This window comes from Cebus imitator, unplaced genomic scaffold (assembly GCF_001604975.1).
Source record: "Cebus imitator isolate Cc_AM_T3 unplaced genomic scaffold, Cebus_imitator-1.0 Scaffold0, whole genome shotgun sequence".
In the NCBI taxonomy this organism is placed as follows: domain Eukaryota; kingdom Metazoa; phylum Chordata; class Mammalia; order Primates; family Cebidae; genus Cebus; species Cebus imitator.
This window is the reverse complement of record NW_016107315.1, coordinates 9,745,988-9,768,203: the sequence shown is the minus strand read 5'-3', so window position 1 is coordinate 9,768,203 and position 22,216 is coordinate 9,745,988. Positions and strand designations below refer to the sequence as shown.

The following is a 22,216-nucleotide window of genomic DNA, read 5'->3' as shown; positions in this document are numbered from 1 at the left end:
AATAACTATGTGACCTTTTAGGCAAATTATTTCATCTTTCTGTTAAAAGGGGAAGTACTTGCCTCAGGGTTGTGAGGATTAAATCAAACAATGAACAGAAAAGGTTTTAGCATTTTTCACTGTTATACCACAATTCCTTTGAGGAATACAAAAGAAAATTAGAGTAAATTCTGCATTCAAGAGCAAACATCTCTGTGGACTGACAAGAGGTTGACAGTGAGCTAAGCCAAAGGCAAAAAGAGATAAATGTTATGAATTAAAGTGTAGGACATTTGTTCTTCATTCTTTTTTTAAAGAATAATGGCTGATTTTGAAAAATGATACATGTTCATTAAAGTAAAAAGCAATGTTGGGGTGGGGGAGATTCCACCACCCCAAATAGCAAATTAATTGCTATTTGTATGCATCATTCCAGACATTTATCTATACATATAAGTGGATATAATATTAGATAAATTGGATCATGCCATTTTTAATAAAAACACTAAAGATAATTTTATTTAGACTTAACCAGGAGAGGCAGAGAAATGAAAGTGGAATGAAACGAATTGCTGAATTACTATACTTCTGTTTTTTATTATTATTATACCTTAAGTTCTGGAGTACATATGCAGAACATGCAGGTTTGTTACACAGGTGTACACGTGCCATGGTAGCTTGCTGCATCCATCACCCCGTCATCTACATTAGGTATTTCTCCTAATGCTATCCCTCCTCTAGCCCCCCACTGCCTGCTAGTCCTCTCCTGGTCCCCCATACCCCAACAGGCCCCAGTGTATGATGTTTCCCTCCCTATGTCCATGTGTTCTCATTGTTCAACACCCACTTATGAGTGAGAACATGCAGTGTTTGGTTTTCTGTTCTTTGCCAGTTTGCCGAGAATGATGGTTTCCAGCTTTATCCATGTCCCTGCAAAAGACATGAACTCATCCTTTTTTATGGCTGCATAGTATTCCATGGTATATATGTGCCACATTTTCTTTATCCAGTCTATCATTGATGGGCATTTCGGTTGGTTCCAAGTCTTTGCTATTGTGAACAGCGCTACAATAAACATATGTGTGCATGTGTCTTTATAAAATAATAATTTATAATCCTTTGGGTATATACCCAGTAATAGGACTGCTGGGTCAAATGATATTTCTGGTTCTAGATCCTTGAGGAATTGCCACACTGTCTTCCACAATGGTTGAACTAATTTACACTCCCAACAGTGTAAAAGCATTCTTATTTCTTCATATCCTCTCTAGCATCGTTTTTTTCCTCACTTTTTAAATGATCACCATTCTAACTGACATGAGATGGTATCTCTATGTGGTTTTGATTTTCATTTCTCTAATGACCAGTAATGATGAGCTTTTTTTCATATGTTTTTTGGCTGCATAAATGTCTCCTTTTGAGAATTGTCTGTTCATATCCTTTGCCCACTTTTTGTGGGGTTGTTTTTTTCTTGTAAATTTGTTTAAGTTCTTTGTAGATTCTGGATATCAGCCCTTTGTCAGGTGGGTAGATTGCAAACATTTTTTCCCATTGTGTTGGTTGCCAGTTCACTCATGATAGTTTCTTTTGCTGTGCAGAAGCTCTTTAGTCTAATTGGATCCCATTTGTCTATTTTGGCTTTTGTTGCCATTGCTTTTGGTGCTTTAGTCATGAAGTCCTTGTTTATGCCTATGTCCTGAATAGTATTGCCTAGGTTTACTTCTAGGGTTTTTATGGTTTTAGGTATTATGTGTAAATCTTTAATCCATCTGGAGTTAATTTTTATATAAGGTATAAGGAAGGGATCCAGTTTCAGCTTTCTGTATATGGCTAGCCAAGCCAATTTTCCCAACACCATTTATTAAATAGGTAATCCTTTCCCCATTGCTTTTGTCAGGTTTGTCAAAGATCAGATGGCTGTAGATATGTGGCATGATTTCTGAGGCCTCTGTTCTGTTCCATTGATCTATATCACTGTTTTGGTACCAGTACCATGCTGCTTTGATTACTGTAGCCTTGTAGTGTAGTTTGTAGTCAGGTAGCAAGATGCCTCCAGCTTTCTTTGTTTGTTTCCTTAGGATTGTCTTGACTATGCAGGCTCTTTTTTGGTTCCATATGAAATTTAAGGTGGTTTTTTCCAATTCTGTGAGGGAAATCAGTGGTAGCTTGATGGGGATAGCATTGAATCTATAAATTACTTTGGAAACTATGGTCATTTTCATGAAATTGATTCTTCCTAACCATGAGCACGGAATGTTTTTCCATCTGTTTGTGTCCTCTCTTATTTCCTTGAGCAGTGGTTTGTAGTTCTCCTTGAAGAGGTCCTTCACATCCCTTGTTAGTTGTGTTCCTAGGTATTTTGTTCTCTTTGTAGCAATTGTGAATGGGAGTTCCCTCATGATTTGGCTCTCTGTTTGTCTGATATTGGTGTATAGGCATACTTGTGATTTTTGCACATTTATTTTGTATCTTGAGACTTTGCTGAATTTGCTTCCCAGCTTAAGGAGATTTTGGGCCGAGATGGTGAGGTCTTCTCAATATACAATCATGTCTTCTGCAAATAGAGACAATTTATACTTCTTTACCACAAGAAATTAGTTTCTCAAAGTTCTCTCTCAAGTTAGTAAGGAAAATTACTTAAAAGTTTGAGTTTCATCTTCACTTTTAAAAATTGTTTTCCAACTTTAGACAGCAGTATTTGCTTTCCTAATATGAAAGATGAACATATTTGTACACACGTTTTCTCCTAATCTTGCCTACCCCACATTTTTGTTAAAAGCTTACTTTATATTACTAAGCCTTGTGCCATTAACATTCTCTTGAATGACCTGGACTCCAAAGATTCCTATTATTAGTTCCCTATTTAAATTGATTCCGTCCCTACAACCAGTCCTTTTTACTTTCCTCTAATCTTGACAATTTTATTTTTTTGAGAGGGAGTCTCGCTGTGTCACCCTGGCTGGAAGTGGTGGATCTTGGCTCACTGCAGCCTACGCCTCCTGAGCTCAAGCAGTTCTTCTGTTTCAGCCTCCCAAGTAATAGGTATTACAGGCATGTGCCACTATGTCTGGCTAATTTTTTTGTATTTTTAGTAGATGGCGTTTCACCTTGTTGGCGAGGCTGCTCTCCTCCTGATCTCAAGTGATCCACCTGCCTTGACCTCCCAACGTGCCAGGATTACAGGTGTGAGCCACCATGCCTGGCCTAATCTTGACTATTTTGATTCATTGCTTAGATGGCTAGATTTCACAGCAAATAGATTTTTTAGGGAACATAATTACTGTGTTCCCTAAAATCTTGGGTGCATGAGAATGATTTGTCTAAGGGCAGGTTGTCTGTGTGTAAAATTCTTAGTTTACCTATTTCCCCCTCACAACTATGTAGACGTTGTTCTCCTGCTTTCTGGCATTATGTATTAGAGTAAAAAACCTTGAGGCCAAACTAATACTCCCATAGCTCCGCTGTAAACTGTCTTTATTTTTTCTTCTTGTTTCCACCTTGGGAGTGGTAATTATATATCAGTTTTTCCTGAGATAAGGTTAGCCATTTTGGTTTGTGGTAGCAAGTGTTTATTTCAGATAACATTTTTGTTATTAACTTTGAACTTCATTTTTCATCACTTCAGAAGCACCAGTTATGCTGTTATTGGCTCTTCTTTGCCTTTCATCTACTTCTAAAGTTTCTGTTTTTAAACAAAATTGAACATTTTCTCAGTATGATTTTAATAGTTTTATATTTGTTCTGCACTGGAAATATAGTTTTGTAGTCATCCACAGTGCTAGGATAAACCTTAACAGGGAAAAATGAAGACCTGATAACCAGAGGATCTATCAGTAGTTGCACAGAAGGTTGTTAATGGTTCCAGAACTAAATGAAGCTAAAATATAATTTCAAATTTCAGCTATGTCCCTTTTACCAGTCAGTTACTAGTTTATACACTCCCTTTTCTCTCCTCTAAGATACTGAGAGGCTGAAGCCTGCTAGAATGAGTTTTTATTTTACAGAAATAAAAGTAGAAGATAAAAGGGCTAGACCCATATATTATCAGAAACTCTGGACTGCCCCTTATTGGTAAAACAAGTAGACAAACCTGAGTTGATTTAATCACTAGGGCAAGTATTCTCAGACCTGACTGGGGAGAATTTTTAAAGTGTCTAAGTGGAAAGAGAAGAATAAAAAGATATCTTGGAAAAGTAAAACTGTGTATTGCTCCTTGAAGTTTGGATTTGTTTAGATTAATAAAGGAGAAGAAGGAATGAAGTTTGGTAGAGAAGGAGAAATAATGAGGAATATGTGGGCAGAAAGGTAAAAGTACATATAAACATGATTGTGTAGGGAAAATTAAAGGTTTTCCTGACTCTATCAGGCAGAGGCAGAATCCCCCATGCATTCCCATAGCATCTTATGCTACCTCAGCTGTGGCACTGATTTCCTGATAGTATAATTTAATCTCTCACTTGCTAAACTGTTGGATTTCTTGACAGTAGGAATTGTTCATGTCTGATTTACCTTTCTTTGTAAGTCCAGTCCCTCTTATATTCAGATAGGGAAGAGAATTAAATTTTCAATTCTTATTTGAGAATATTGGCCGGGCGCGGTGGCTCAAGCCTGTAATCCCAGCACTTTGGGAGGCCGAGGCGGGTGGATCACGAGGTCAAGAGATCGAGACCATCCTGGTCAACATGGTGAAACCCNGGAGGCTGAGGCAGGAGAATTGCCTGAACCCAGGAGACGGAGGTTGCAGTGAGCCGAGATCGCGCCATTGCACTCCAGCCTGGGTAACAAGAGCGAAACTCCGTCTCAAAAAAAAAAAGAGAGAATATTGCAGGCCACTTCTCAAACACTTGAATTAGATTATATGTAAATAAGACAGTGAATCCTTTCTTTCTTAAGCAAGTAGACATTGAAGAATAGAGGGAATTAAGATTTTATAAGTAGGGTGATGCTCGATTAAGCAGGTGGGAAAGTTAGGCTCACAAATTTGAATTCAGTATGAAATTAATGGTGGTGGTCAGCATGGATCAGTTATTTACCACCTTCACAACTTGGTCTCAAATGCATAGGCAGTCATTGTAGATTCTGGAACCAGTAAATAATAAACACAAACTTCTGAAGGATAAATATCTGATACCAATGCACAGAAAATAAAAGCCTACCACTTTTGCCCAGGCATTTGAGTCACATTAGACCTATGCCTAGCCTGGATCTATACTGGGCAAATTATATCCTGTCTCAAGTAACTTACTTTCTCAGAGTCTGACTTAATCCTAGTTTGTTCCCCAAGAGAGGACTTCTAGAATGGAGTAGTCTTATTACCAATTTTACCATCACATGACAAAAAAAAAAAAAAAAAAAAAAAAAAAAAAAAAAAAAAAAAAAAAAAAAAAAAATAAAAAACAAACATAAAAAAAAAAAAAAAAAAAAAAAGATTTCCACCAAAAATAAAGATAATTTTTTCTATCCCTTATATATTGAGATTCCTTGTCTTTTAAGAAACTTACTTTTCTTCATTGTCCCATTCCACTGAGTATCTAATGTGCTGTAACTTTACTGCAAACTTTTATACTTAATTGTAAGAACTGATATTTCATGTCTGCCCTGTGCTAGATACGTTACTTATTTTATTTAGTGACACAGTGCTGAGGTTGAAATTCACCCTATTTTTATATTTAGATCAAAGTGATAAACTTTCCAAAGGACCCAGCTTGCAAGTATCAGAGTTGACATCTGAACTCAGGGTAACCTGCTCCAAAGTCTGTCCCCACTCCGCAAAACAGCATGCTGGAAGAGTGGCATTTTGGTTCTTCCTGTGTATTTAATTCAGTTACTCTGCAAACTACCACAGAACATTATTTTACTTTAGGTCCCTTTCCTCTCATCTCTGCTTTCTCTTTAAAGTAGCAAGTGGGGAGGGACTATGAAGAAACATTATTCTGATTTTTTTTCTTTTTTCTTTCAGGCTACATAAACTATTCTTTGTCTTTGCTGGAATAAACAATATTGTACCTGATTGAACATTTGTAATATCAGGAGACCTAACACATTATAGTTTGGCATCAGGCTAGGGAACCTCTGCCTTGAATTGGATACTATAATATTTCTCTGCTTAGGGCCACTACTATTTGCATAATAATTGCCCGGGTTATTTATGCCAGTCCCATCCAGAAACAGAATATGGTTATTTGTAAATAAATGAATACTGACCACAATTAGTTAGCATCTCAAAAAAAGCAGTAACATTCTGAATTTTTTTCTTTTTTCCTTTTTATTTTTTCCTTTGAGAAAGAGGGCCTTGCTCTCTTGCCCAGCCTGGAGTGCAGTGATGTCATCATGGCTCACTGTAGCCTCTACCTACCAGGCTCAAACAATCCTCACGCCTCATCCTCCCAAGTAGCTGGGGCGGCAGGTGAATGCCACCACACCTGGCTGATGTTTTTCTCTTTTTGTAGAGACTGAGTCTCACCAGTTACCCAACCTGGTCTTGAATTCCTGGACTCAAGCAGTCCTCCTACATCAGCCTCCCAAATTGTAGGGATCATAGGTGTGAGCTAATATGCTCAGTCCTAAACTTTTTCCTTGGCAATAGTTTTCAAAATTTTTCTATTTTTAAAATAGTAATTATTCTAAAGCAATCATCTTCCAGCCATTTTGTCAATTACCCACAATAAAGATCTGTTTTATATTGCAATCTGGTATATATTTATAAATATATGAAATTATAGATTTACAAAAACAATTACTTTTCTTACCATAACAGATATAGTCTCATATTTCATATTCAATTTCATTAAAAAATTTATTGGTTGGGACTCACCAAATACATTTTATTACCCACATGAAAAGTAGAGGATAAGCTTGATGTAATCTGTCGAAGTTGGCTTAAACCTGTCTTACTCTCTCCTCTCCTTTTTATTCAGATCGTCTTGCTTATCTATATTTCTATAACCTCATCCAAATCTCTTTTCTCTCTTTTCATTGTTCTTACCTTCATTTTTACCTTTTCTAGTCCACCAATTCAGAACTGGAACTATACTCCACCAATGCAAAACTATTTTGCTCACATTATGATTTTTTTTCACTTAGGTGAATTTAACTTTTTTGTCTCTCAAATTCCAGACAAAACTAAACTATTTCTTAAAAGAGTTGCATATGTAATTTTACCTTCCTTGTAAGTTAGCTATTTTCGTAGTAAAAGGTTTCCCACACCTATATTAATTATACTAGCAGTATTATAAAAACTATCTTAATACTTGGAAATTAAACTAATATATGTACTCTACCTTTAATACTTGGAAATTAAACTAATATATGTACTCTACCTACTTATGAATGTAACTTTCAGGATAATTAGAGGCCACAGAAGCATCCCTCAGTTCTCTATTGAGTAACTTAACTTTGTTCATGTTATTACCTCAATATCTCTCACGGCTGTTCCTTCCTCTCAGTTCTCTCTATGTTCTTACTTATTTTTCTCTTAGATTATTGTAATTAGCTCCTGGTTAATCTTCCTAAACTCTCTTAATATGTCTTTTGTCATAGTGATATTCAAAATAGAAATTGATCTGCCAGTAACTGTTGAGAGTGTTACACTGGCTTTCAGCCACCTGGGGATAGTCTAAATCGCTTGGCATGGCTTTTAAAGGCTCTTTAATGGATCTGTATCCATTCCCTCTTTGACAACTGTAGTATTGGAGGGAGGAAAGTGGGATGAAAGGCTAATGAAAGATAAATATAGCAAGCGGCTCACTGTTTCTACAATGCACCATGTACTTTAGGCTTTTTGCATGTGTTTATCTGAAAGTCCTTTTCTTTGCATTCACTTATCCGTCAAATCACATATGAGATGTTATTTGTGATTTGTTCCAGTAGTTTTCTTGGACATATCTCAGTTTATTTGTCTGCTTGCATGTGAGCCTCACCTTGTACTGGAATTGCTAGAAAGGAGAGAGGCATCTTTATTTAGGTCTCCTTAGTGTCTGGCACTGTGTGCCAGGAATATGTTAGGTGCTGCAGGTGTAGAGAACAACTAGACATATACAAGCCTTGTCCTGAACAGTGCTTTTAGATGGCAGATAAGCATGTACAATAAAATAATAGGAGAAGTGCAAGATGTTAAACACTTCCTTGTAAAAGTGGCATTTAAAATGATCGCTAAAGGATAAGTAGGAATTAACTAATTGTTGAAAACTGAGACAACAAAATAGTGTCCCATGGCTTGGTGTTCAAATGGCAAGAAATGAAGCTACAGAATGCGCAAAAGCTGTCATGAAGGGCTGTGAGAGTAAAATGACCATAGAATTTACCTCCTGGATTGCGAAGCTTTTGAGAAGGAAAAGGAAAGCTGTTAATAATACACCAGGATGACAAGCGTAAACAAAACATCCTAGGCAAACTAGAATTTATGGTGAGTTTGAACTTTATGCTAAGCCTATAGGAATTCACAGAAAGACTTTTAAATAAGAGAGGTAATTTGATCACATTTACATTTTAAAAATCATTATAGCTCTGGTGTGGAGGATGAGCTGGCAGGGAGCTATTGTAATAAACTGAAAGAACATGATGACTTTTCACAGAAGTGGGAGTAAATTTGAGGAAGGTTTAAGAAGTGAATATTGGTTCATCAGATGGGGGTGAGACAGAGGGAGGTGTAAAGGTTGATACCTGGTTTCTTTCTTATCTCAGAGAAGAGCATTACCATCCATCTGCCATGCAAAAGAGCTGTGTTGGGGAGGTCAAACTTAGACATTTTGAGTTACTGAGATGGAAATGTTCTAGTAGATAGCTAGTTGTGAATCCAGAAAAGTCTGAGTTAGAGAAAGATTTGCATTTGTGTATGTTTTCTGTTTGTATTATTTCCCCATCCTTTATACTTCTTATTGTTTCTAGGGTTTATGTTGGGAAAAAATACTTTGTTTTGCAAACTTCAGAGAATGGTAAAAACAAAATGTTATGTTTAGTTTTCCTCTTTCTTGGCTAGGAAGTAATTCTGAACCAGTGAGCAGGCGCAGTGCTGAGGGATATGCTTACCACTTGTTAAATGAACAAATGGTGGGATTATGAGTGTTTATTTTGTTCTGTGTACTTTTATGTGTTTTAAATTTTTGTCTAAGTGATTAAAAATGGAATAGTGTTTGGCCATTTGTATCTGAGTGGCTCCTATAAATGTAGTTTTCATCTGCTGGGCCTATGCTATTGGCTTTAAGGACATCTTATCTCATTTAATCCTCACAATACCTTATGGGTAGGTGATATTCTCATTTTACAGATATGGTTAAACTTAAATATGTTAAGTAGTCTTGCCACAGTTTACACTAGTGGCAGAACAGTATTTGAACCCAGATTGGTCTAACTCTGATCTACATATTCTTAATCTTTAGACTCTTAAGTTGTCTTTAGAGACTACCAAAAAAATTAAGCTGCTTTCAGTCTGTCTTCCTGTGACATTGACCATATGATGTACACATACACACTTAAGAGTAGAAGTTGGCCAAGCATAGTGGCTCACGCCTGTAATCCCAGCACTTTGGGAGGCCAAGGCTGGTAGATCACCTGAGGTCAGGAGGAGTTCGAGACCACCCTGACCAACATGGCAAAACCCCGTCTCTACTAAAAATACAAAATTATCTGGGCATGGTGGTACATGCCTGTAATCCCAGCTACTCAGGAGGCTGAGGCAGGAGAATCACTTGAACCTGGGAGGCAGAGGTTATAGTGAGCCAGGATCACACCACTGCACTTCAGCCTGGGCAACAAGAGCAAAACTCCATCTCAAAAAAAAAAAAAAAAAAAAAAAAAAAAAAAAAAAAAAAAAAAAAAAAAAAAAAAAAAAAAAGAGTAGAAATTAAACACTATCTTGTATTGGAGTAATATTTTTTCAGATTTTACATGCTTGGTATATCTTGTCAAGTTCTCAGTAACAGAGTTTGAGTGGCAGCACCTTCCTTAACAGTTGAGGCATATGTGATTAAAGAGCCAATGAAGAATCCACACAGGTGCACTGGGTTCTGAGTCTCATTATAGTATGCTCTGCCCTAGAGTACTTGAGCTGATGTTCACCAGCAGCTAAAATGACGATTATATAATGTTTACAGAAGTGGATAAGTTCCACTTAGAATCTGTTATAATGTTTAAGCTCTGTTTGCTTTATAATAGAGAACTTTCTGTACTGGACTGTGGATCGATAAAGTCAGAGACCTGTACTTCCAACTCAGCAGGTAAAATTTGACATTTTCAGAATATGCTATATTGAAGCATCTCTTTATATCTGCATTCAGGCCTAGTCAAAATGAATTCATTAGAACAAGAAGCTTTTCATTTTGTGGTCTATTAACCATATGTTTTATAGTTTGTCAATTCTCCTGTTTTAGTTGACTGGTTAGAAGATCAGATTGAGATATTTTGTTTATTTAATAAATAACCTTGTTAGGCTTTATTTATAAAAGATAGGTAATTGACCTCAGCAGTTTTTGTCATCTTATTTTGAAATTGAAATATGTATTTAAGCTTTATCACATTTTAAATCTGAGCTGCTTAAAATTTTATAGCTAATAGCTAGTCACAAGTTTAAATATCTGAATATTTCACAGGATGTAACTTAGTATGAAAGTTAATTTTACTTTGACTTTCAAGTTTTATATTTAAAATAGCTTGAGATGATCAAGAAAAATTCTTAAGTATCTGTTTAATTTTTTTATACAACATAATGGAGTTATTTTGATAGAGGAATTATTGTATAATTTGCTGAAAATTCTGCTTTATATTTGTCACATTAGACCTTAAGAGAGCCTCTGAATTCCAAGTCATTTTTTAGAACAGCCTTTGAATAACTCATTTTGTCTGTAAAGTTTCTATAGTTGAATATTATTTCTTTTCAGCAAGTGAAATAAGACATGATTCCAAAGATGCGAACACTTCCTTAGGAAAAGTTGCTAATGAGGCCTCTGAAAATGAAACACTGGGAGACTTCAGTGAACAAATAAAAGATTCAAACTTGGATGAAAAGGTAGTAGGGAATCTTTTGCATTTTTTTTTTAATTTATTGGTCTTAAATAGTGGTAATGCATAAATCCATCTTAACAGTACTATTGGGTAGCAGGTATAACTCCCTTTATTGAGTAAAAGAATCAAGTCACTCTAGCCGTGGGATGTATCCTTGATACTTGGTGTAAGCATAGTATAAACAAGGTTTTCCTTGCCTGGGAAAATGGGATGTACTGTTTAATTACATACTGTAGTTAGCTTTTTAGTATCTGAAGCTTGTCACAAACCTATGAAATTCTTTCTAAATAAAATATTACGTATTTTTCTGCCTCAGAAAACAGTGTACTGAAAATCTTGTGATCTTCCTTAATTTTCAAATAGCATAGTACCTGAGGGCCATGCTTCCTAGTATGGGATGATTTATTTGTTTTGTTTGAGGGAAGGGGAATTATGTATTTATCATTCTAATACCACGGTAGACTTCAAAATACTAACCCTTTATAAAATATGAGACTTAGTAATATTTGTTCTTAAGATATCTGGCCCCCAAATTGGGGAATTAACAAACTTTTTTTCATCTCTCTCATCTTACATTTTAGGAACATTAGAGGGTAAATAGATTGACTTACGGGACATATTCCTGGCCTGCTTCTTTTCAGCTCTTGTATATGGCTGGTTGTAAATTTTTAGAAATGCTTCCTTATTGATCTTTTACTTCCCACTATATGTATATGTATATACAAGTATGTATGTATGTATAAGTATATACATATACAGTGGGAAATAAAAGATCAATATACCAGGTGCAGTGACTCAGGCCTGTTATCCCAGCACTTTGGGAGGCAGAGGTGAGAGGATTACTTGAGGCAAGGAATTTGAGACCAGCCTGAGCAACATAGTGAGACCCTGTCTCTACAAAAAAATTTTTTTTTAATTAGCCAGGTGTGCTGGTGTCCACCTGTAGTCCCAGCTACTTGGCAGGGTGCAGGTGGGAAGATAGTTTGAACCTGGGAGGTCAGGTCTGCAGTGAGCCATGTTGGGCCACTGCACTCCAACCGGGGCAACAAAGCAAGATCCTGTCTCAAAAATAAAAGAAATGTGTGTGTATGTGTGTGTCTGTGTGTGTGTGTGTGTATGCGTGTGTGTGTGAATGATGCTTTTCCAGAGACCTTTACTTTTCTCCTGTGTATCACTTGTCAATTTTTAGGCTTACCATAGTAGTAATTACTTGATGATTCTACTTTTGGTCCCCTGATAAAGTACTAGACTACTTTTTTAAACTTTTTATTTTGAAATAGAGATTCATAGGAAGTTACAAAGGTAGTACAGAGAGGACCCATGTTGCCTTCACCTAGTTTTCTCCTATAATTACATCTTAAAATATAAGAAGCAGCAATTTAGTGATAGAATATATTTGTGAAGTTCAGTGTATTTTATCAAATATGCAGATTTATGTGACCACCACTGCAGTCAAAGAGCTGTTTCATCACCACAAAGATCTTCCTTATGCCACCTCTTCAGTCATACCTTTCTGCCTCCCCCAATAATTTCTATAAGAGGAATACTAATTGATCATTCTAAACAAACAAACAAACAAAAAAAACAGCTTTAGTTTTACTGATTTTTTTTCTTATGTTGCTTTTTTGCTTTCAGTTTCACTGAGTCTGCTCTGGTTATTTCTTATTTTTTATATACTCACTTTGGATTAATTTGTTTGTTCTTTTTGTAGTTTCTGAAAATGGCAGCCACAGTCATTGATTGGAAACCTTTATATTTTCTAATAGAAGCAGTTAGTGCTATAATTTATCCATAAATACTGTTTCAGCAGCATCCCACTTTTTGTTGAAATAATTGTGGATTCACATAGTTATAAGAAATAGTACATAGATAACTATGCACCCTTTACCTAGTTTCTCCCAATTGTAATATATTGCAAAATCATAGTACAATATCACAACTAGAATATTGACATTAATACAGTCAAGATATTACAGAACATTTCCATCACCACATTGATCCCTCATGTTGCCCTTTTATAGGGCAACCTGCTTCCTTCTCTTTTTCCTCCATCACCCATTCCTTAACTCTGGACCACTACTAATCTGTTCTGCATTTCTGTAATTCTGTCATTTCAAGAATATTATATAAATGGAATCATACAGTATGTAACCTCTTCAGATTGGTTTCTCTTTTTTTTTTCCACATGGCATAATCCTGTGAATATTCAACCAAGTCATTGCATGTATCAATAGTTCATTCATTTTTACTGTTTAGTAATACTCCGTGGTATGAATGTACCACAGTTTGTTTAGCTATTTGCTCACTGATGACTCTCTAGATTGTGTCTAGTTTGGGACTGTTACAGGATAAAGCTGCTATCTATAAACATTCATGTACAGGTTTTTGTGTAACTGTGTGTTTTTATTTTTCTGGGATAAATGGGCTGTGACTGCTGAGCTCTATAGTAGTTAATTGTTAGGTTTTAACTTGGGTGAACTCAACCTCCAGATTACTCCCCTGTGGTTGAGTCAGTGGACATGTTTGTTCAGTTCTTTGAGCCTTAGCTGGGCTGTTTGGAATCCATGTAACATACATGTAGTTCAAAGATCAGCTAGAGATTTGGGCCAAGTTATAAGTAGATTTGGGGACTTTGTCTGTTATGCTTTCTCCCAGATTCCTCACCTCACTTTCCAATTTCTGATTTTGTCCCAAACTCTGTTTTTCAGGTTCTTTGTCAGTAGGGCAAATTGTTGTCCTCCCTAAGTGGTTCCAACTATACAGCCTTTTAAGCAAGACAATTACCAAGTGGCATTCTGTTTTTCTGAGTGTAGACTTCCCTCTAGGTTCTGCCTGCTTTTCGTATCTCTACAGGGTTTTCAGGTAGTTTAAAAATATTTTATCCAAGGTTTATGGTTGTTATCTGCAGAAGAGTTAGCCCAATAGAAGAGTCTCTTCCATTTTCCAAAGTACACCCATTGTGATATTCTTTTGAATTTCATCCAGATGGTAGCATACTGTTCTTTACCTTGCTTGAGATGTTTTTCCTTTCGATGTATGTAATGATGTCTTGTTTTTGTAGTTGTGTAATTATCTACTATATGAATATACTCTAACAAGTCCCACTATTGATGGACACTTGGTTTGTTTCCATTTTTTTGCTATTTAAATATTTCTGCATTATGCATCCTTGAGCATAAGGCATTTTGCATATGTGCAAGCATTTTTGGATTAATTCCTAGAAGTGGAGTTGTCAAATTGTCCTTCATAGAGATTGCTTTGATTTATACTCTCAACAACATTGTGTGAGAGTGCCATTTTCTCCCCACACACTAATTCATTATTAATTTTTTGTCCATCTGCTTATTTTTACAAATGACTTTTAGTTTTATTATGAATTTCTTTTATGAGTCTAGTTAAACATCTTTGGAAGCCATTTACATTGTTTTCTGTGAACTTCCTATTTATGTCCTGATAGGATTCGGCTCTGTCCCTACCCGAAATCTCATCTTGAATCCACATAATCCCCATAATTCCTATATGTCAAGGGAGAGACCAGGTGGAGGTAATTGAATCATGGAGGCAGTTCCCCCCATGCTGTTTTGTGATAGTGAGTTCTCATGAAATCTGATAGTTTTATTAGTGTTTGGTATTCATTCATTCTCTCTCCTTCCTGCGACCTTGTGAAGAAACTGCCTAGCTTCCTCTTCACCTTCCACCATGACTTTTTTTTTTTTTTTTTTTTTTGAGACGAAGTTTCACTCATGTTACCCAGGCTGGAGTGCAATGGCACGATCTCGGCTCACCGCAACCTCCGCCTCCTGGGTTCAGGCAATTCTCCTGCCTCAGCCTCCTGAGTAGCTGGGATTACAGGCACGCACCACCATGCCCAGCTAATTTTTTGTATTTTTAGTAGAGATGGGGTTTCACCATGTTGACCAGGATGGTCTCGATCTCTTGACCTCGTGATCCACCCGCCTCGGCCTCCCAAAGTGCTGGGATTACAGGCTTGAGCCACCGCGCCCAGCCCCACCATGACTTTTAAGTTTCCTGTTGCCTCCCCAGCTGTGCTGAACTGCGAGTCAATTAAACCTCTTTCCTTTATAAATTACTCAGTCTTGGGCAATTCTTTATAATAGTGTGAAAATGGACTAATACATGCTCCTTTGCCCGTTGTCTTCCAGATTTTATCTTTTTTACTTGTAGGAACTTTTCATGTAATAAACATATCTGTTCCTTGTCATATATGACTGTACTTTTTTCTGAATTTCATGTTTTGACTTAGTTTAGGAGCTTTTCACCTTGTAAAAGCCCTTTATTTTATTTAATCAAATATGTCAGTTTTCTTTTATAGCAGGAGTTACAAGTCACATTTGGAGAAATCCTTCCCCATCTCAACATTTAAATTTTTCTCTCATATTTTCTTTTAGGGTTTTGTGGTGGTGTTTATTATGTTTAAATTTTTTTATTAAACTAAAATTTATCTTAGTAGAAAGAATATAGAAACAATGTAACTTTATTTTAGCAGATTGTGCTTTGTACTTTTTATTCTCTTAACATACGAGAATATTTAAAATATCTGTGATCAAACCTATTGATATCTTACTTCATGGTTTCTGTCTTTGGTGTCATGCTTAGGCTTTCCCAACCCTCCAAATTATATACTCCTTTATATATTTGATTGTTTTGCTATTTTATTTTCTTTTGCTACTTTTAGAATTTATTTTTAATTTAATGATCCTAAAAGGTATTTTGGCATATGGTGAGTTGGGAGTACACTTATTTTCCATCCAGTTAACTAGCCAGTTCTTCCATTTGTTAAATCATTTCCTCATAAGTTTCAAGTGCCATATCTAATGTTTTCAAAATTTTATGTATAGATCTGTTTCTTCTCTTTTGTTTCATTGATTTCTAGTCCTTGCACCAATAGCATACTGTCAATTATTTGGAAAATAGTAAGGAAGAAATAATAGGAAGGCTTGCTTTTAAAGATACTAAGATGTATTATAAATCTAAAATATTTTTTGGTGGTTCTCTCTCATGTATTTTTTTAAAGAGTGCTTTAAACTCCCATTGTAGTTTTTTATGTAAATTAATTTGGGGAGAATTAACATCTTTAACTCGAGTATTCTTATCAAGGAACATGGTAGATCCTTCAGTTTGTTATGTTTTATGTTTCTCAGTTGATTTTTGTAGTTCCCGAAGAGTTCTAGGTTGACTTCCAAGGCTTTTATAGTTTTGGGTTTTGCATTTAAGTATTTAATCAACCTTGAGCTGGTTTTTGTATATGCTGTAAGGAAGGGGTCCAGTTTCCGTCTTCTGCATGTGGCTAGCCAGTTACCCAGCACCATTTATTGAATAGAAAGTCCTTTCCCCATTGCTTTTGTCAGCTTTGTTGAAGATCAGATGGTTATAGGTGTGCAGCTTTATTCCTGGGCTGTGTATTATTTCTATTGGTCTATGTATCTGTTTTTGTACCAGTACCATGCAATTTTGGTTATCGTAGTCCTGTAATGTAGTTTGAAGTCAGTAACATCATGCCTCCAGCTTTGTTCTTTTTGCTTAGGATTGCCTTGTCTATTTGAGTTCTTTTTGGTTTCACATAAATTTTAAAATAGTTTTTCTAGTTCCGTGAAGAATATCATTGGTAGCTTGATAGGAATAACATTAAATCCATAAATTGCTTTGGGCAATATGCCCAATTTAATGATATTCCTTCTTCCTATCCATGATCATGGAATGTTTTTCCACTTGTTGATGTCATCTCTGATTTCTTTGAGCAGTGTTTTGTAATTCTCATCATAGAGATCTTTCACTTCTCTGGTTAGCTGTATTCCTAGGTATTTTATTCTTTTAGTGGATGCCTGTTTTTTCAAAAGTTTAATATTTGAACATGTGTAACCTTATGAATAGAAAATCACTATTTCCAAACAACTACTTGTGAAATATAAGTATAGTTATGTTTAAAACACATTTAAATATTTCTTATAAAAGATAAATTTTATGTTCATAAATACCACTTAAAAATAGCTCAAAGCTCAAGATTTTTTTCTGAATAAAAAGAAACTCAACTTTAGTTTTCCCTAATAATTTGAAATAGTGACTTGTGTAATTAAAAGTGATATCAAAAACTGGACAAATATTTTGGCTATTCAATTTTTCTCTTAAGCAGCAGTGGAAATTTTTAAGTCAGTATTCAGTATTTTAAATTATGTAGAATATAATTGTTTTTAAGGATTGGCCATAAACTAGTTGTTTAATTAACATCTAATACATTATAATAAATCCAGTAAGCCTCATAGCTTAATATGTATTACACAGACATTCACTTGTACTTATTTAACCATAATCTCTTCACAGCATAGATTTACAAACAAAGTGATTACGAAAGAAGAAAAAGAAAACATTTATGAAGTGTGCAAAAGGTCTGTAACATAATTTTTAATTACATAACTTAAAATAGTCACTCATCTAATTTGCATCTTGAGTATGTTTTTTATTCTCTGCTGTGTATATGCTTGGGCTATATGCCATAAGCCATATATAGGTATCATTTAATTAATGTGTCAGGTGTACTCAGGTGTAAGGGATGTTTTAAGTTACCGTAAAGCTGTCACTAAGTTTTTTGAGCCATTAAAATATTTTGTTGAGGAAAGATAAGGAGTAGTGATAAAAAGAAAAAATGATGTGTGTTTCACTTTTATAAAGATAAAGGTGGCTGAAATCAGATTCACATTGCACTTTACAAGGATCTTACATGGATGCAGTGATTCATAATGAGAGTTATAGTACACTCGCTGGAACATATAAAACCACCACATTTAGTTGGAGATCATCTGATCCATCTTAGAAATCATCTGATCCATCCTCCACCACCCTCATTTTGCATTTGAGGCAAGGCTTACCCAGGGCAGGTGATGGATATATTTGAGTTCTTTAATGTTAAGGCACTAATTTTCAAAGTGTGATCCTTGGAAAAGCAGCATCATGTAGGAACTTGTCAGAAATGGAAATTAATAGGTCTCATCTCAGACCTACTGAATCAAACTTTGGAGATGGGCCTATCAATCTGTTTTTAACAAGGCCACCAGCTGATTTTGATGCATGCTCAAGTTTGAGGACTACTGTGTTAAGGCGAAGGCTAGACAACAGTTAGATTGTTGCCACAGAAGTTTCATTATGGTTCATGACCATTTGGAGATACTAAAGAAAACGCAAGAGTAACAAGGTTAACTATTTTTTTTTTTCTGTTGAAAGCATTTTGCTTACAAACTAAGATAATGTAATTGCAGCCTGCAAAGGTTTATCAACTTGACTCTATCATAGCAGTCACCAATGTGACATTGATTGGTTAAGTCATTACATCTTGGGCTTCAATCATATGATCAAAAATAAAAGATAATCTCTTCCATCTATAAAAATTCATAATTTCTGTTTCTTTGTTTATGTTGCCGCTTTTGTTTTATTTGGCGGGGACATAGGGATTATACATATCAATGACATCCCAAGTTGGGGAGAGAAGTGAATATCTTTATTTTGTATGGAAATCTTAAATTCTATTAATGATACTAAATTTCAGCTCTTGTAAGTATGGGTCCTTCTTCTTACTAATTTTACTGTCCTCTGGCCCAGAAAACCCAAGCTGATAGAACTTATTAGAATTATTTTTAAGGCAAAAGATCATAGTATCTGAATGTTGGTGTAAACCTTTCTCCTAAAAAGTAAATGCATTTGTATTTACTAGTCTTCTCTGAAATAACTTCTTTCCCTCACCTTGCTTAAGTTATTTTTCTACATAAGTAGCGTCCAAATTATTTTTTTGTAAAATTGGTTATTTAGGATTTTGCATATTAGAATATAGTTTAAGCTGTTTAAATCAGCCACCCTGGAACAATAATATTTTTAACACCTTTTCCCCAGGAAAGCTCTCAGAGACCTTTATAGGTTTATTGTATATACTTTTCCTGAAGAATAACTTATAATTTGTTTAATTGCAGTATCAGTAGAATAATTGAATGACCTCTTCTGGATTAGAAACTAGCCTGACTTTTCCTTTTGGCATGGTCAAAAATATTTTGCTCCTTCTACCCCATTCCTTCCTTTACTCCAGCCACTTAAGAAATTTTGGTTTTCTAATTAAGAAGCCAGGAACAACCTATTGGAAATATTGAAGAATTGTAATATATGCAGGTATACCTTGTAGATATTGCAGGTTTAAGTTCAGACTATCACTGTAAAGCAAATATTGCAATAAAATGAGTCATACAATTTTTTTTTGTTTCCCAGTGTGTATAAAAGTTATGCTTACACTACATTAAGTTTGCAATAGCATTATGTCTTTTTTAAATGTACATACCTTCATTTTAAAATATTTTATTGCCAAAAAAATGATTATATCATCTTAGCCCTAAGTGAGTCATAATCTCACCTGGATGTTGATGGCTGCTTACTGAATAGGGTGGTTGAAGATTGGGGTGAAGGTTGAAGGTTGAGGTAATTGTAGCAATTTCTTAAAATAAGACAACAGTGAAGTTTGCTACATCAATTGACACTTCTTTTCACAAAAGATTTCTCTGTAGCATGTGATACTATTTGACAGCATTTTACAGACAGTAGAACAACTTTCAAAATCAGAGTCAATCCTCTCAAACCCTACCTCTGCTTTATCAACTAGTTTGATATTCTGAGTCTTTTGTCACTTAAACAATATTCATGGCTTCTTCATCAGGAGTAGATTTCATCTCAAAATATCACTTTCTTGGCCAGCCTGACCAACATGAAGAAACCCTTTCTCTACTAAAAATAAAAAAATATCCTGCCCTGGTGGCGCATGCCTGTAATCCCAGCTACTTGGGAGGCTGGGGCAGGAGAATTGCTTGAACTGGGAGGTGGAGGTTGCAGTGAGCTGAGTTCACACTATTGCACTCCAGCCTGGGCAACAAGAGCAAAACTACATCTCAAAAAAAGAAAGAAAGAAAGAAACTTTTCTTTCCTCATGCATAAGAAGCAGCTCTTCATCTGTTCAAGTTTTATCATGAGATTGCAGCAATTCAGCTACAACTTTAGGCTCCACTTCTAGTTCTAGTTGTCTTGCCATGTCTTCCACATTTGCAGTGACTTCCACCACTAAAGTAACCCCTGAAAGTCATCTATGAGGGTTGAAATCAACTTCCTCCAGACTGTTAATGTTGATATGTTGACCTCCTATAAATCACAAATGTTTTTAATGGCATCTAAAATTGTGGATTCTTTCTAGAATGTTTTCAATTTACTTTCCCAGATCCATCAGAGAAATCACTGTCTGTGGCAGACAGAGCCCAATGAGATGTGTTTCTTAAATAATAAGGCTTAAAAGTCAAAACTACTTCTTGATTCATAGATTGCAGAATAGATGTATTAGCAGGCATTAAAAACAACATTTATCTCCTTGAACATGTCCAGCAGAGTTCTTAGGTGACAAAATACATTGTCAATGAGCAGTAGTATTTTGAAAGGAATCTTTTTGAGCAATAGGTCTCAACAGTAGCCTTAAAATATTCAGTAAACCATGCTTTAAACAGATGTGCTGTCATGCAGGCTTTGATGTTTCATTTATGGAGCACAGACAGAATAGATTTAGCATAATTCTTAAGAGCCCTAGGATTTTTGAAATGGTTAAAGTTGCCAGCTGCATTATCCTCTAACAAGAGGGCCAGTCTATTCTTTGAATCTTTGAAGCAAGGCATTAACTTTTCTCTAGCTATGAAAGTCCTAGATGGCATCTTCTTCCAGTATAAGGCAGTTTTGTCTACATTAAAAATCAGTTTGGCGTAGCTTCCTTTATCAGTTATTCTAGCCAGATCTTCCAGATAACTTGCTGCAACTTTTCTATTAGCACTTCCTGTCTGACCTTGCACTTCTATGTTACAGAGATGGCTTGTTTCATTAAACCTTGTGAACCAATTCTGCTAGCTTCAAACTTTCTTCTGTAGCTTTCTTATCTCTCTCAGTCCTCACAGAATTGAAGAGTTAGGGCCTTGCTCTGTATTAGGCTTTGGCTTAAGGGAATGTTGTGACTGGTTTGATCTTCCATCTAGATCACTCAAACTTTCTCCATTTCTGCCATAAGGCTGTTTCACTTTCTTTTCATTTGTATGTTCACTGGAGTAGCACTTTTAATTTCCTTGAAGAACTTTTCCTTTGCATTGACAGCTTGGTTAACTATTTGGTACGAGGCCTACCTTTTGGCCTATCTTATCCGTCAACATGCCTTCCTCACTAAGCTTAATCATTTCTAGCTTTTGATTTAAAGTGAGAGATGTGAGACTCCTTCTTTCACTTGACTACTTAGAGGACATTGTAGGGTCATTAACTGTCTAATTTCAGTATTGTTTTGTCTCAAGAAATAGGGAGGCCTAAGGAGAGGGAGAAAGATACGGGGAACAGCCAGTTGGTGGAGCGGTCAGAACACATACATCATTCATTGATTAAGTGCACGCTCTTATAAGGGCTTAGTTTTCATGATGCCCCAAAACAATATCAGTAGTAATGTTGTTATGGGTTCACAGATCACCATAACAGATAAAATAATAATGAAAAAATTTGAAATATTGTGAGAATTACCAAAATGTGACACAGAGACGTAAGTGAGCATATGCTGTTTAAAAATGGCACCAATTAGACTTTTCAGCTCAGGGTTGAAATAAAAAATAAATAAAAATTTTAAATAAGAAAAATATCTGCAAAACATTACTTTAATGTGTAAAAATGCATTTAAATTCTGATGTTAGTATTTTTGTTCACACAGCAAAGATTCTAGAAATGCAGACATTATGGTTGGTGAATGCCAGTTTGCAGCACCAGTCCCAAAACCTCTGTGCTTATTAGTACCTCCTTTGAATCTAAGTGGTCATCAAGAAGAAACAATACTGAATACCTGGATGAATGGTACTATTGGTTTTCTTAATGAAATCCTGTTAGCTTCTGGTAATATAGAAACTAGGAGTTTTTTTTAAAAAAAAAAAAAAAAAAAGATTAAGAAAAATGGAAACATATAGAATATGTTAAAATTAGAAGATTTGTGCACCTTTACTTAGTTTTTTTTGTTGTTGGTTTTTTTTTTTTTGAGCCGGAGTCTCACACTATCTCCCAGGTTTGAGTGCAGTGGCACAATCTCAGCTCACTGCAACCTCCGCCTCCTGGGTTCAAGCGATTCTCCCGCGTCACCTTCCCAAGTAGCTGAGATTATAGGTGCCCACTACCACGCCTGGCTAATTTTTTC

General features: G+C 35.6%; 1 protein-coding gene across 1 annotated transcript in view; it reads left to right on the top strand.

Moving 5' to 3' along the window:
• Positions 1-22,216, top strand: part of TOPAZ1 (testis and ovary specific PAZ domain containing 1) — a 92,506-nt gene that overhangs the window by 4,536 nt on the left and 65,754 nt on the right. Inside the window, exons 3-6 of the mRNA XM_017522395.2 lie at positions 10,132-10,193; positions 10,854-10,981; positions 17,317-17,381; positions 21,743-21,882. Of these exons, the coding sequence (XP_017377884.1) occupies positions 10,132-10,193; positions 10,854-10,981; positions 17,317-17,381; positions 21,743-21,882 (395 nt within the window). The remainder of the gene's footprint in view (positions 1-10,131; positions 10,194-10,853; positions 10,982-17,316; positions 17,382-21,742; positions 21,883-22,216) is intronic.